The sequence below is a fragment of the Venturia canescens genome, chromosome 2, assembly GCF_019457755.1.
Source record: "Venturia canescens isolate UGA chromosome 2, ASM1945775v1, whole genome shotgun sequence".
Lineage (NCBI taxonomy): Eukaryota > Metazoa > Arthropoda > Insecta > Hymenoptera > Ichneumonidae > Venturia > Venturia canescens.
In genome coordinates, this window is record NC_057422.1 from 23,716,660 (window position 1) to 23,733,676 (window position 17,017).

Here is a 17,017-nt window from a genome sequence, read left to right on the forward strand (position 1 = left end):
GGGTATTTTTTCATCAATACACAATAATATTTCTTGTATATTACAGAAAAATTGAATGCAATTAAGTTAAAATCTCTTGGAGATAATTTTCTCAATTCCCTCTGTAGGCATACATATGATCCATCAGATCTAAAAGAGCCCTGATTTTTATTTGAATGAGCAATTTGAATGAAAAGTGATGGGCCGGACAAGTACTTTTAGCACATATTTAAACATAATTTGGACCGATACGAAATCGACATCGAATATTGTGAATACCAAGGGATCCTGAAAGTCTGAGAAGAATCGATTTTCTTCTAAGTATCTGTCACCATAGAGTAACAAATGACTTTTACCTTTGATGCGATTTTTTGGTAACTTTTTGATTCACTAGAACTTTTTCAAGTTCCGGATGCTTCCCGTAGGAATGAATTTCTCACGTTCTATTTGAATTTTTTTTTCCTTTACAATATAATTATGGATTTGTATTTCTTCTAAATATAATGTTTTTTTCACGATTTGTGAAAGCTTTTCTTAATTGTTTTATTCAAACACAGTTGGTTTCGTAATTTTTTTTACATACCATTATGTTAAAAATTTTGTTTATTCGTCATCCGATGTACTCGTCCCTTTTGCATTTATTTGACAACCTTTTGTTCCTTTGAACCAAATGTTTTTCATACATTACCAAGATTTAACAGATTCATTTTTTTTATTCATTACGTTTGAAATAGTTTTTTTTTATAACCTTTAGTAATGAATTGCTCATTATTGAAGCAAGTTTCCAGAGAATAGATCGAACAACTTCTTATAAATCATCGTGCATTTATTTTTTGGACTACACGAGTAACACGTCGGGTTTTACTCAGTCGAGGTTACATAAAACATAAATGTACTTGTATGAAACACTCTAACAAATGCAAAACATGCCCAACTTTGGGGGTTGATTTCACCCCTTAAAAATAACTTTCGGCCGATAAAAAAAATACGTGTCTCTTATTTTTTGACAAGCTACTTTCTATAAAAAGAATACTGAAATTGGAAGGGGACAGTGCTCGAAATAAAATTTGACATTTTAAGGGTGTTTTACTACCTTAATTTGTTTGATTTGAGGAAAACCCAAAAACACGTCAATTTTATTTTTTTTTTGCTCTGCAAAATGGCGTTTGTTTTATTAGAATCGGATCGTAAGTTTTTTTTATACGACAAAAATCTGGATATTCGGGGGTGGTTCACCCCTTTGCAGTAAGGGTGCATAAAAAGTTGAACATGTCATATAGGTTATTTGACATGCAGAACATTTTGCAATTGGTTTTGTTTCGATCGGTTGAGTGCTTCTATATAAAACAGTCTACCAGATGCAAAACATGCCCAACTTCGGGGGTCGATTTCACCCCTTAAAAATAACTTTAAGCCGATAAAAAAAAAATACGTGTCTCTTATTTTTCGATGGACTATAAAATATAAAAAAATTATCAAAATCGGAGGGGAACACTAAAGTACCTTTCCTTGTAAGCTACTTAAAACTGCAGAAATTACTAGCTATACAGCGGAACTACGATGTGTTTTAATCATAAAATTTCCTTTAATCGAAAATTCAATTCTAAAAATCAACAAAGTCTATCCACTACCAACAAAAATCAATGAGGATCAGTTCCAATTCATAGAAACTACATCGAAAATAATAATAGTGGATAATTACAACAGAACGTATTTGACAATGACCGAAGAAGATTTAAACAAAGCGAAAAAAGTCGACAATGTCTATTATTACAAACCTAAACATTCACTGCAAACAATAAGCGACAATACACCATGCGAAATAGCGATTTATTTAGGAAATGATCCCGAAAATTTATCATATAATCAACGGATTATAAAATTAGAAAAAAACATTAATAATCGCGCTGGAAAGGAAGGTTGATGGCTATTCGTAGCCCCAAAACCCGAAAATATTAGAATCGAATGTAAAAATAAATCTACGACATACAAAATAATCCACAATACAGGATTACTAGCTTTGGACGGAGAATGTTCCGTCACATCAATAAATTTTCAATTGTTATTTTTAAACGAACTACGACAACAAGAATTTATAACATTTATACCACTATATAATCTAACAAATGCGATTGGAATGATAACCGCAAATCACCCAATTTTTAATTACAGCGTACCATAAAAAATAATTACAAATCCACTGGAAACGAATAAATTAGGCGAACGAATTGAAATCCTTAAGCAAAAACTAGAAGAAGAACCGAATATTTGAGCACATCCTTATCACATAATTGGAAATTACTCTTTAAGTGCTATCAGCATGACTCTGATAATTATAATAATTATCATTATAACAATTTTTAAGGCAAAACATTGCCAAAGAGTTCGATTAATTCAACAAACTAATGATATCAAACTAGCCCCAACTTTCGTGGCAAGACCAAAAATCATAGAAGAACTCGCATCTAGATCTACTGATGATAAAATTTACATAACTAAGGCGCGCCCAAAAAACAATAATAATGTCACACACAAGGCTTCATTATAACGTAAACATAATCCTACTAAAAGTGGGAAAAGGAATTAAAAAAGGAAAAAACCTATTTAAGTTTCACACAAATTTGTTTATTTTAATTCCGTGCGAAAAGTAGCCGATATAAATTTCGTCTCCCAAAGGGGAGAGGGATGTTGTGCCTGTACATCGCACTCATTAAAACAAATTAAGTACTCTCAGCGCAAACGCAGCAATGGCAAAATATCGATGCTCCCGAACGAGCGCACCGACCCTCGATGTCAACATCGAAACTTCCAGAAGGAAATCTAGGTTATATTCGCACGAGAAGGGGAAAACCCCCAAATCTATAAAATTATCGACTAACCCAAAATTCGACAGTGTTTGACGAGAATTGTAACGATTAGTCTCGAGGAAATAAAACCTCGAATTTGTAACTTCTTAAATAAACTTATTGTTAGCTTGTTGTAAAAGTATCGAGTTGGAGTTCAGCTCTTTTGGCCTAAATCCCTTAAATACTCGTCCTTGATAACTCGTCTCTTTGTGACGGTCTTCGCGGACACAACACCACGATACTGCAAAAACGTTGCCTCTGGATCTGGGTACCAAGAGTAAAATTTTTTTATTTTTTGCTGAACCTTGATGCAAAAAGATCAATGGAGAATGTGCCAAATTGGTTTTCAATTTGCTTAAATGATATTTGACTTCCGCAATGCTTTGTCCACATCTACATTTCCCACTGAACTAACGTAAAAAGTCTTGAGCTACATTTTCTTCCTTTTACACCATTCTCAAATCTTTGGGGGGGGAGGGGGGGGGGGGGGGGATCGAAATTTTGAACTTTTAATGATCCGAAGGCTCAAAATTCCAAGTTTTTAAAATCGGAAATCACAATATTGTAATGACCTTTCCAACGAAAGTCCACATCGTGATTGTAAATAATGTCGAACGGTACTCGGAACAATAGAAAAAATATACGAATATCAGAAATAATCTGCAGAAAAGGATGAGACCGGTACAACTGATTTTATTTAATTTTTTAACTGGCACCTGCCGCGGCCGTGATCCGATCGGCTGGCAGGGCTCTGAGTTAAGTTTTAAAATTTTACTGGGCTCCAGTTAACGAAACGTTAATAGAAAATGAATAATTACGGCTAGCGAGAGCAAGAGAAGCGGGTTCAGTTGGGAGGTCCCTGATAAAATACCAAGCGAAGCGAAGAAATTATCCGAGCAATGAAACTGAAATAAACTGACTTACTTGGTTTGAATCGTTTACAAAAGATAATTTATTCAGTTTGCAGTTCTTATAGTATCTGATTTCCTTTGGATTTGATAAAATAGGTCCCAAATGATGGCTGGATTCACTTGACAATATTTTTCTTGTCGTAATAATAGATCTTAGATATTATGTCGATACAGTTATTACAAAGTGTGACAAAGACAGATAAAGTACTAATCACTGCGGCGATCAAGCGTAGACTACTGCCCTTTGTCACGAATTTTCACTCGTTAGAAAATCTGGGGAGACGGGTGAGGCTGAAGAGCCGTCTCTCGCGATGTATCGGAAAAAATCGTACGGTGTCGCCACATGGTCGACACTGGCCCAAATTTCTGTACTTACGTTTGTAACAATTTTTTTATTTGATGTTAAGGAGAACTAGGTTGATCGTTTGCAGAATTTGGGGAAATAGAAAAATAACGCACGTGTTTCATTACAACACGCACGCGCGCGCGCACACACGTAGTTACGTCCAGAAGGGACGAACGGGTTCGGAAGTCTATTGGATTTTTGCTGCCACCAACCTGCGTGTGATGCAGGATTTGAAACATGAAATGGTTGAATGATTGAAAAGTGAATCAGAAAATGTTACAATGTGCCTATAAGGTTCCGTATGGGCCCTGGAATCGGAAGACGGGATCACTCAAAAGGGTGATCCCGTCAATTTGAACAATTGTCTCTTCCCGAGCTTCCATTTGAAAACCAGGCACGCCAAGTTTGTGTGTAATGTTGACAATGAATTTGTGCAGTACATCGTATAGATACAATGGCATGCATTTGTATGCGTATTTGTGTTTTTCTTTATAAAAGGTCCTTGTATCATATTGTGTAAAATGTTTTAAGTTTATAACCTGAGCTAGCATAAAAGCAGGTGATAATCTCTTAATAATTGCAAAATCATTCTAGAAACCTTTGTTGCTCTGTGACGCTTGTTGGAAAATTTTTCTGAAGTAAGTAATTAGGGCTAAAAATGTACACGAATGAATTCCACAAGAACCTTAATTCATTCACTGTACTTGGCTACGTTTGAAAATGATCGCATTTTTTTTTTTTTTATTTTTAAAATTTTGAAGTTCTACAGGAAACGTAATTCATTCACTGTATATGATATAATAGTTGTCATATTTTTTCATAGTTAAAAAATTTTTCAAATTTATTTATTGACAATGTAAATATAGAAAATCATTTAAAACTACGGTTACGACCTTTTAATACTTGGCGTTTCTTTTTTACTTTTTCAATTATTTTTTTCTGATTTCACTTATCTTTTAGAGGCGTGACAATATTTACTTAGGAAAAGAAATACATTCCTCGTCTTCAACGAAAATTTTTAACCGATTTGTTTCAAGTTGAGTGCTTTTCTCTATGTGACAAAAGTAATCAACACTACTGTATAGCCAATTTTTCAACGAAGACGAATGAAAACTGTGCGGTTATGTTCATGTGAGTTGAAACCTTTTACAAGCAATAATGGCGACGATTTTGATTATCCATTCAGTAAATCAAATTTTTCAATGAAAGAATGGGAAATTCCTATGCAATGGGATGATATTTTATTTTTCTATTCCTTTTTTTGAAAAGCTCCATATGTTTACTTGGAAAATTTATTTTTGAAACTATCTTCTTCTTCTTCTTCTCTTCCAATGGATTTCATGTTGACATGGATACTGTCAATGGTTTTCAATGTCCACGGAGACATTTCCATGATATCAATGTCTAAGACGACAACTTTATGGTTATTGGTGTCCAGTGATATTTTTTCACGGTCTTCTGTAACGTCAGAACCTGCCTTGTCAATGTAGACTATTAAATCGCCGATCTAGATATCGATAACTATGAGGAAATATATCACAAACCACTGCACCGTCTACCTAAATATCGGGAAATACAAAATGGTCGAATATATATTGAAAAATATGAAGGCATCTACCTAGACGTCGAAAACCCTATAGTCGCCACCCTAGACATCGAAAACCATGCGGTCGTCAACCTAGACATCGAAAACCTTAGAAAAACTCACCGCACCATCGGAAACTATGGAGCCATTGACCTTCATATCGGAAACCATAGAAAAATTCACCTCAATACCGGAAACTATGGAGCTATCGACCGGGATAGTGCAAACTATGAAGTTGTCGACCTAGTCCACTAAAACAATGGGAAAACATACCTGGATATTGAAAACTGCGGAGCCGTTGATCTAGACATAGAAAAGCCCGAAAAAACATACCAAGACGACGAAAGCCATGGAGAAATATACCTAGCCATCGAAAACAATGGAGCGATCGACCTAGACCACGAAAACCATGGAGAAACATACCTAGACATCGATAACCATGGAACCGTCGACCTCGCCCACGAAAACCATGAAGAAACACGAAAACCATGGAAGAACATACCTAGACATAAAAAATCATGAAATAATACACCTGGACATCGAAAACTATGTAGAAACATACCTAAACGACGAAACCCAAGGAGAAGTATACCGAGCAAATGAAAAATATGGAGCTGTCCACGTAGACATCGAAAACCATGGAGGAATTATCTTAGAACACGAAAACCATGGAGAAACATACCTGGACATCGAAAACTGTGGAGTCCCGGACCTCGACCGCGAAAACCATGGAGGAATATACCTGGACATCGAAACCCATGAAGGAATTATCCTAGACCACGAAAACCAGGGAGAAACATACCTAGACATCGAAAACTGTAGAGGAATTATCCGAGACCACAAAAACCATGGAGAAACATACCTGGCAATCGAAAACTGTGGAGCCGTTGACCTTGACCACGGAAATCATGAAGAAGCATATCTAGACCACGAAAATCATGGAGGAATATACCTAGACATCGAAAACTAAGGAGTCGTTGATCTAGACTACGAAAACCATGGAGGAATATACCTAGACATCGAAAACTATGGAGCCGTCGACCCAGACCTTGAAAACCATGAAAAAACATACTTTGACGACGAAAGCCATGGAGGAATATACCTAGACATCAAGAACCAGGGAGACTAGAGGGAAGGAGATAGATTTTGACAGTAAGCAGCGTATAGTGAGGTTATATTTCGGACAGGTGATAGAAATGAATTTTTATAATAACCCATATTCCGTCAATTCGAATGCCCGTGTTGAATGTGTCTCGTTATTCGTTTTATAAATTTATTTTATATTTATTTCAATTCATAATTGTGTTTATTTTACTCATATTATTGGTATTGTCAACTTCATGTATATTTAATGTTTTATTCAACGAATCGAAAAAAACTACGAAAAAAACCAATCCTATATAAAAATGAAACAAAAAGATTTTAATTTATAACGGAAGTTTTTTTTTCTTTGGATAGGACAAGGATTCGAAAAACATTGAAACGATTGTAAAATAATTCGAATATCAAATACATTTCCGACAATAAGCGAGAAAATTAAATCCTAAATCGAATGTCAATTCAAAATCAAATTTTCAAGGCCTCTCATTTCTCTGGAGGGATGCTACAAAGTCACATTACATTAATTGCATTAATTACATTATTTTCATGACTTCATTACGTCAACCATAGTTTCACAGCATGAATACAATTAAAGATAGTTTTACTCCTCTATTTTAAATGGATAAACGTTTGATTTGAATATCGATATTCCTTGCGAGCAAGCCAATAGAACCGAGGCCAATGTCGAACTGTCCCTCACGCTCAACGCTTAACCGTTGAAAAGATTCTGATTTGAACTCTCCTTCTGTAAAGTAAGTCGAGTCCTTCTGTAAATAAGTCTTTGGATACGACAAAGATTCACTGCAAAAAACAAAATAGTGCTAGAATTTTGATAATTATTTTATTGACGATAGCTATTATCAATATACAAATAAATCCAGTATGATATTGATCTTTATTAAGGAGTTATTTTTATGAGCTTTCGCTACTTCATCCGAGGCTCCACGACAAGGCACAGTTGAGAGCAGAAACTGCATTTTCAACTCTCATAATGATTTCTCACCTTGTTTTATCTGTAAATAGAAAAAATTAATATTTCTTGAAATTTCATCTATTCAGAATTGTAAAATAATAATTTTTCTAACTTGACAATTTTAAATGAACCTATGAAAAATGATACTTACCACTCATCACAAATGTTGCGTCGATGAATTTTTTTGAATGATCCCAGTAAAATGCTCGATCCTTGATTTTCATCCTTTGAAATTTTGTTGCTCAGTCACATCACATGCTCTTTACAATATTCCAAATTCATCCTAATGGTGACCACAGCAACTTTACTTTTTCTGGAATTGAATAACATCTATTTAATAATTGTGATAAATTCATTATCTAAAATGTGTATGGAAGAAGATTCTGAAATGATTCTATGGATTGGTTGATGAACATGGTAATTTCCATTTACATTCTAAACAAAAATTAAAGAAAAAAATTATCTTTTTCGACGTATTTCGTCCACTTGACAGTTTCACATGATTTTTCCAAAGATTCTGAAATCATTATACACTTTAATTAATAAAAATGATAACTTTCATCTATATTTTAAATAAAAAATGAAGAAAGAACTTATTTTTTTCGAAAGAATGCTTGTGTACTTTACATTAATTTTCCAAAGTTTCTGAAATTTTTCCAGTCGTGAGTAAAATTGTAATCATGAATTCAGTGAGATTAAAAAATAATATGAAAATAATACGTATCTTAATGTTCAGCAGGTTACTCAATAATTTCCTTTACTCGTAATCCTCAGTATTTGGATATTTAACGATGGTTCTTCGATTTTACTTTCTTCTGACTGTTGTTCTCATTGAAGGACTCTGCCAAGAAGTTCGCTCTCATTACGAGGTAGAAATCAATAATCCTTTTCGTCATAATTTTTTCATGTTCCAAACATCCAACAAAACCGATGTGCTTCATTGCTGTAACTCGTTCGAAAATTTGTAGCACAGTATTTTCATTAATAGTGAGTTTCCCTGAGACATCAAGGACAACTCGCTCCAATTTTTTGGTAAGCTGAAACAATTCTTCACTCGGATAAATTAAACCACCGAAGCGGTTCGTAACTACGATCATCTGATCTCGTTCGCACGCATCCATTGTTCTCAAACGCTCGATACATTCCTGGCACGTCGTGAACCGCATGGCCTTGCGTGCAACGACATAAGCCTGGACTAATTCACTCATTTCGGCAACGTCGTAATCGTGACACGCTAGATGCTGATCGTAATCAAATTCAGTTTGACAATCATCATATAAGTGGTCTTGGTCATTGACTGCAATAGACTCGCAATCTATTGCGAGTGTCATCTTCATGACACGATTCGAGTAAAGCTTCCAGTTTGTCCAGGAGTTCGTTTCTGGTTTTATAACGAGCCTGCATTGAGTCTTTGGTTTCCATCAAAGCCCACAAAAACTCTGTTCCACCAACGTTCGAGCCTTTAGGCGGTTTCACCAGAGAATAGGCAAGCAAGAGACGAATTACATGCATGAATGTCACAGGATCAGGGTGGTCGCCCCCGCCGCAACAGTAGCGTAAGATGCCGAAAAGTCGCTGCAACATAACAAATGATGAACTGAGTTAATGAATTGTTCGTTCGAGAACTCCTTATTGAAAATCTAAACATAGGCTGAATAGACCAATTCTCACCTCGAGTGCATTCATGATTGACGAGACATCAAATACTGGAAATCACAATTCCTTTGTGGAAATTCCAACAGTTCCAGTGTACTTCTCAGCCTCACTTTTAAACCCGTAAGGGTACTAGACGATACGGGAAACGGAACGTTGTTGGATTTTGCAAAGTTTTCCCATTTTCCGAAAAATTCCAAAAAGTCCTTGATTGCCTGTATATGGAAAAATATTTTTTCTATTAATGAATATCTTTTTCACAATTTTTCATATTGAAACTCTAACTGAGTCGATACCTTCGTCGCTGTGCAGCTGTCTCCGCCATACAATGCATCCCATGAAGTACGCGACGTCATCGCGTGTATTAAATTGTCGACCATTTCGATTAATTGGATCGTTGGTAATGAGTTGTTCAATTCCAGGTATCTGGGATCATCCTTCAAGGCTTCCATTGCGGTACTCACAGGCTTGGGAAGAAGCTGCAAATTAATCTTATATTAGTAATAAATAATAGAAAATCGTTGTTGTTTTCCAAAGAAATCTTCTTTACCTGGAAAGCTAATAAGACATTCATTTTTTGAAATCCCTTTGAATCCAGATGTGCAGGCGTCAGCGTATACGCTATTTTCAAGTTCGCCTTACCATACCCTTCATGTTTCAGAATAGCCTCAAAGTGTTCTCTACAAACCTCGCCGAGATGCGTCTGTAAAAGTTTCATGTTTACTTTCAAATTCATGGCACTGCATAGGAACTGCATAATTTCGAACGAGATTTTAGTCAATGGCATACAAGAATAATAGAGCATGCGATTTCATAAAAATAATGTGCAAATTATCTGAAATTCCGGATGTTTCACAATACCATTTCGAAAACATTTCATGAGGTGTGGGAAATCGGAAATCATTCTCAGTAATTCCTTCGGGAAAAAAGGAAGCTCGCAACTTAATCGATCCTCTCCAATGCCAAAGAGTGTCCAGACGCCCCTGTTCCACTGTGCTCCATCTATAATAACAACGTCAACGTGAAATCCAGAACGGCCCAGTAATATTATGCACTCGAGAATCAATTTATGCAGAATTTGGCTGGTCACAGAATTCTTGCTAAGGAAATGGCTGAGTACTTGAACCCACTGTCCTCTAAATGGCTGAAACGTAAAAACTAAAGCGTGATCACTTCTAACGTTGCATTGATAATCTGGAGTATACGCGCCCAAGTTCACAAAGCCAATGAAATTCATAGCTTGACGATAAAAAGAAATCGCTTCGCTGAGTGACATCTCATCGACGAGTAGGCATCCTGTAGAAAAAAATAAATCTTTTATGGTTCCAATTCTCGCAACTTTATAACTGTGAAGTAATTTCCTCATTATTCCATTCTTTTACGTCTATAGGAAAAACTTTTTTTAATGTAGGCATTGGATATGGATATTACGATAAGGAGGGAGCGCCTTTTGGAATGAAGGATTGAGTATCGTTCTAATTTTCTTTCCGAAATACTGTTCTGCTCACCTTTTTTATTTACAGTCTGCATTTTTTGTTCTGGTCATTTTTCTATTTTTGATTAACTGTGCATTGAATCATTTCTTATTTAAGTGAAAATTATGAACAGTTATTAAAGAGGTAAATGATCAATATCCAAAGAATAAAATTGAAAAATAAAAGAAATCGATCAAAATACCCTTTTTTTCTTCTGCTCTCGTCTCAGATGCCTTCTGAGCCAAGCACTCAAATACCGAATTTTGGAAACCGAAATTGACATCTAAACGTCGAATATATTTGTTGAGCGTGTCTTTACAGGGAACGGGAAGGATGTTGTGTGATCGTAGGTGATCATACAACTTTGGGCTCTTGATACGCATTAACAGGCATTCATACACCCACTCCAAGCTGTACCGTCGGCTGCGCAAACTCGAAAGCTTGGCAACGTCAAAACAAGGGCGTACTGCTTCTCGTTGAACTTCCGGCAATGACGAAATTGCATTGACCAGAGCGTTCTCTTCAACAGTAGCGCACTGCTCATTTGCACTAGCAATGGATTGTTGCAATCGTTTGCCTGTGATCAAAGATATTAATTGAGAATAAGGATATTCATAATATTTCAACAACCCATCGATATGGCATGTTGAATTATTTTTCTCTAATAAAAGGAACAAAAAAAAGTGGTATTATGTTATATTTGGTTTTTGGCATTAGATAAGAAGAGGGAATTGTCGAGGTTAGCGGAGTTAGTATTATAAGTCAAATATAGTGAAATTAACAGGGACAATATAAAAGAAATTGTAAAACAACAATATTTAAAGCTACACAGTAAAAATGCCTTTTATAAATCGATAAAATTGCTTAAAAATGTAATAAAGACATTAAGTGGGCTATATATTAAAAATATCAAGCTAAAATATTACCTTCCTCCACAAGCGTTCCACTTTTCGTTGCTTCAACTTCGAATTAAATTTTGCTCGCGCATATCGAGCTCTGATATTCATCCTTGATCGTCTTTGAAGTCTTCGTCTCAGCAGAATGTACTCCCTGCATCTTGGCACTCCAGTGAATCGTTTGAATTCCGTATACGACATAAACGCCTTACAATCTTCAGCACGACTATGAGTAACAAGAAAAATTGAAGTAAAATTAATAATTCTAACGAGATATACCTACTCATACTCACTCGATGATAATGAATACCATGCAATTTAACGCAAAGAATTATTCACTTATTACCTGTATGTGTCAAATCCGGTGCCACAGCAAACAACTAATAAGAGGTCTTCCATATGTTGTGCTGATGCGATAAATTCCCGTAACTCCACAGTCACCTTGCCATCATTCATTTCGGCCTGTAATATACAATTAATTTCAACATTACACAACCTGCATATTTCATAACGTTAAATAACAACAAATCATGAAAATAAACGATTAAAAGAAATAATAATAATGATTTTTACCGTCACTGAAAGATCGTGGTTTATCTTCAGAATCAATCGTATCATCAAGGTGCTTGGTTCAATCTGGACTAGAATGATACACGGATCATCTTGCAATTGGAACATCCAACTCCAAGCTTGTGGAAGATATTGTTGCTCAAAGTGCGCAATAATATCATCAATTGAAACAACAGTTGGACTTTCAGTGAACTCGTCCTTCAGTTCTGCTAGTTCTCCATTTTCCATCGCCTTTAACAGTTTTATTCATCGTTTAGAATATTTTTAATGCATGCTTTTGAAGGGTTTGGCCAATGTGAACACAATTCTTATGGTAACTAGGTCAATGTACTCACGTCGATACTCTGAAAATGATTGTTGTTGATTTCAACTTGAGGTCCAGTGCTATTTAGTCCTCTTGCTCTATTCAGTCCTTCGGCTCTATCCACTTCTTCCATTCCATCCAGTCCTTCGGCGCCGTCCAGTCCATCGACTTCGTCCAGTCTTTCCGCAGATGGCTCTACCACTTCCATTGTCTCTTCCGGCGCAGCCCCAATAATCGCTTCGACACTTTCCTGAATTCCATTTCAATAAATTTATATATTTCAATCATTACTGAACCCAAAAAAAAATTCAATCAATGCCATCATGCCTTAAATTGGTATAAGAGTAATTTACCTGATTTTCACTAGCTATTGGTACTGCATCCTTTGCTAGTCCATAACTGCCACGAGGAATACGGTGGATGGTATCATCAGGCATCACCGTTACATATTCCTTCAGCACACTATCCGATGAAAAGTGCAGTTCACAAACCATATCTTTCGCTGTCAAATTTTTCCGAAGAGCTCTGCTCCACTTCAAAAGTCGATCGCTTACCTGTTGTAGAAAAAAATGTTGATATTCAATGTGACTCCGTCATCATAAAAATACAATTATATATAGTAACGAAACGCTCTTGCCGACCTGGCCTGAACGCCGCCACGCGTCGGTTCGAGCTACCTTAATTTTAAAAGGAGCAGGTATGAAAGAAACGTGAGAACGCGGAATTTGGATTTTGAAGAATTTAACAATTCCGATTTATTCAATTTTGATTGATTTCACAGGATCTTTGGTTTTTTGATTTATTATTGTGATTGTGTTCGCCAATTAAGGCAAATTCGATTGCGCTCGCCGTTTTCGAATGGATCAATTTTTAATTTACGCGTTTTTCGCTCGCTTTTAAAAATAGTAGTTTTGATAATTCAAAAGTGTTTCGATTTTATACAATAAAAGAAATTTATTAATTTGACGCAATATAACCTCAAATTCGTACCGCGGCCTTTTGAATTATTTAAAATTTACAAGATTTACAAAATTTACAGAAATCTCGGTTTTGTTTGACTCGGACTCGATTAATTTCAACTTTGAATTTAAAAAAAGAATTTACAGAATTTACAAATTTACAAATTAATTTACAAGAAAAATCATCCCTGATTATAGCAAGCAAAAGAATAATAAAAAAAAATAAGTTCAGTTAAGGAACAAACCCCAGGCTATGAGATAGAAACGTCACCGAATCCCTCCGAGAGTCTGAGCATTTGGAAGGTTTTTTTTTTTTTATTTTACCAAGGAGTTGTGGAAATCCTTTTTACGGATTCCATTTAGTCTTACGGGCTACATGGGTATGTGGGACTCCCAAAAAAAATAGGCCTACCCACTAAAACCGCCACCTCCTGGCTGGGGGTTCTGTCTGTGTTCGTTCGTCCGTTCTGTCCCACCGTTATCGTAACGTCGCGTCACTCCGTCTGCTCAGTCATCCGTCAAGCAGCCGTCCGCGTTCTTACGTCGCAGTATCGTTTCCGTGTAGGTGGCGACTAAGCACCACCATTCGGGTTCGTGCAGCATCACCCCGACAATGTTCTCCGGGGTAATACTGCCAACTGTTATTTCCAGTTCTTGTCTCTGTCTCGTCCAGCGGTCACACACGAAAAACGTGTGTTCCGCGTCGTCTCGTTCGTGTCCACAGTACTTACAGTCAGGTGTCCGTACTCTGTTCATTCTGTGGAGGTACCGTCGGAAGTAACCGTGCCCCGTCAAGAGCTGGGTAACGTAAAAATTCACGTCCCCGAACTTCCTTCCGAGCCACGGCCTCAGGTCCCGTATAAGTCGTCTCGTCCAGTTACCATCGTTTCCGTTTGTCCACCGTCCTTGCTAAGTGTCTATCGTCCTTTCGCGCTCGGCAATTGCCGCGTTCTTCCGTCCTATGTCTGCGCTGCTCCCGTAGATCCTCTTACGCTCAAACGCCAGGAGATCCACCGGAATTACGCCCGCCACCACCAGAACAGCTTGTGCAGAGACTGTCCGGTAGGAGCAGGCGATTCGCAGCGCGCCTTGTCGCTGTACCATCGTCATCGTCTTGCAGTACTTCTTCGTCTTCAGGGAGTCTGCCCAGATCTCCGCACCGTACAGGAGGATCGAGTGAGCTGTCGCCATTAACAGTCACCGTTTCCCCGGTCTCGGTCCCGTCGTATTTGCCATTAAGCGGCTCAAGGACGCTATCCTCTCTGCCGCCCTCTGGGCCGTCTTCTGTATGTGAGGCCAGAAGGTCATCTTCGTATCAAGGGTTACCCCAAGGTACTTGAATTCCCCCTTGGTCTCTGTCTCGTATGTCCCCACTGTCATGGGCTGTATCGTCTGTATACGTCTTCTCGTAAAAAGCGTCAGTTCCGTCTTTTCCGTTGCGAGTTGCAGTCCATGGTCTGTCATCCAGCGTCCAACTCGTCTCATGGTCTGGTTCAACTTCAACTGTGCTAGTTCCGGAGATCGCTCTGTAATCACCGCCGCTACGTCATCAGCGTAGGCGACGAGGATCACTCCGAGCGGCATCTCCAGCCGAAGCAAGCTGTCGTATAAGCCATTCCAGAAGTCAGGTCCCAATATCGACCCCTGGGCAACCCCAGCGGTGACCTGTCTCGTTACCTGTCCTTCGATCGTTTCGTACGTTATACGTCTGTTTTTCAGGTAATCCTTCACAACCCGAGCCAAGTAAGGTGGGATCCCGAAGTTGCTTTACAGCGCCTCCAGGATATCCACCCACCTGGCCGAGTTGAAAGCATTCCTGATGTCCAGTGTCGCCAGCAGCACGATAGGTCGCGCTGCGTGGCAGTGTCTCTCCAGTTCCAGGAAAGAGTCAACCACCTTTTGGATTGCTCCAGTCGTCGATCGACCCCTCCTGAAACCGAACTGCAGGTCGGATAGACCCCCTCCGGCCTGCATCGCGTCCGTCAGTCTCGGTCTCAGTAATTGTTCGTAGAGTTTACCTGTCGTGTCAAGTAAACTCAACGGTCGGTAGGCCGAGGGCGTGTTAGGGTCGCCCTTACCTTTCGGGATAAGGACGAGCCTCGCCTCTTTCCACCGATCGCTGAACGTTCCTGTCGTCAAGCACGTGTTGTACAGGTCGAGAAGTATCTCCGGCCGTAGGCGAGCCACGAGCCGGAGGATCTCAGCCGGTACTCCGTTTGGTCCCGGCGCCTTACCAGTCTTCATCGCCTTCGTTGCTCTGGTGAGCTCCTCAGCGACAAAGACGGGGGGCGCCGGTACGTCAGCGTCGTCCGCCACGTTCGTCCGTATCGGGTGCGTCGGAAACAATCCGTCAACAATCCGTCTTGCTGTTTCGGCGTCTTTGAGTTCTGGTGGAACTCGAGCCCCTAGTTTGCCGGTCACAATCTTGTAACCAGTTCCCCAGGGGTCCTCGTTCACCTTCTCGCAGAGCTTCCTCCAGCATCGCGTCTTGCTGTCCCGTATTGCCTTCGTCAGCGTCTTCCGTGCTGTTTTGTATATGGCCTGGAGGTTTTCCCTTTCGGGTCCGCCCCCAGCCCTCGTCACTCGTCGTCGATTTGCCAGACAAATCCTGCGCAATTCGGCGATCTCGTCCGTCCACTAGTATTGTGATCGTCTTTTCTGTGTCTGTCGTCGTTTCGGCATTGTGCTGTTGCACAAGCCGTCTATTATTTTGGCCGTCTCGTCTGTCAGTCTCTCCGCCCTTTGCCGGCCAGTCAGCTCGGGGGGAATTTTCGTCATCAGAGCTGGTGTTGCCATCAACTCCTCAGAAAATTTTCGTCCGTCCAGTTTGTCAAGGTTCCACCGCGGGGGTTGGTGGATTCTCGTTCGTCTCGTTTCTGTCCGTCCTGCCGCTTCGAAGGTGATGTACTGGTGATCGCTGGCTGTATAGTCCTCGATCACCCGCCACCCCCTCAGCCGTGACAGGATTCCGTCCGACGTCAGCGTCACGTCCGGGATGGAGTCTCCAAACCCTGGTCGTCTGTACGTCGGCGTGTGTCCCGTATTTACCACTGCTAAGTCCAGTCTTGCGGCCATCTCCAGCAGTAGTCCTCCGCGTTGGTTCGTTGCGGTCATTCCCCACTCGATCACCCTCGCGTTGAAGTCCCCCGCGACGATGACGTCCCCGGGCAGGTCCCTGATACCGTCTTCTAGCAGTGCCACCTTCCTCTCGAACTCGGCCGCGGTGCAGTTCGGTGTCAAGTAGACGCTGACATAAGTGACAGCGCCGACTCTAGCCCAGACGTAATCGTCCCCGACACCGCGGTTAGAGACTCGGGATTGGGTGGCACCCCTTACCCAGATAGCTGTGGTCTCTGTCTCAGTCGTAATGTACGTCTGAGTCGTCCTTCTCCTGTATGGTTCACACAGGATCAGGATGT

The 17,017-nt window shown here is 39.3% G+C and overlaps 1 protein-coding gene across 1 annotated transcript; it reads right to left on the reverse strand.

Moving 5' to 3' along the window:
* Positions 1–9,237: 9,237 nt before the first annotated feature.
* LOC122406925 (uncharacterized) lies at positions 9,238–10,026 on the reverse strand. The gene is made up of 4 exons (XM_043412767.1): positions 9,945–10,026; positions 9,691–9,873; positions 9,413–9,609; positions 9,238–9,316 (listed from the first exon to the last, which is right to left on the reverse strand). Exons 1-3 carry the CDS (start codon positions 9,966–9,968, stop codon positions 9,424–9,426), a joined length of 393 nt encoding a protein of 130 aa, XP_043268702.1. The 5' UTR covers positions 9,969–10,026; the 3' UTR covers positions 9,238–9,316; positions 9,413–9,423.
* Positions 10,027–17,017: the final 6,991 nt, after the last annotated feature.

Coding starts and splice junctions, on each gene's coding strand:
- LOC122406925 (XM_043412767.1), bottom strand. CDS start 9,968: ATGAATGTCTTATTAGCTTTCCAG. Junction 9,874..9,944: donor ATGTCTTATTAGCTTTCCAG/GTAAAGAAGATT, acceptor ATTAATTTGCAG/CTTCTTCCCAAGCCTGTGAG. Junction 9,610..9,690: donor ACAGCTGCACAGCGACGAAG/GTATCGACTCAG, acceptor TTCCATATACAG/GCAATCAAGGACTTTTTGGA.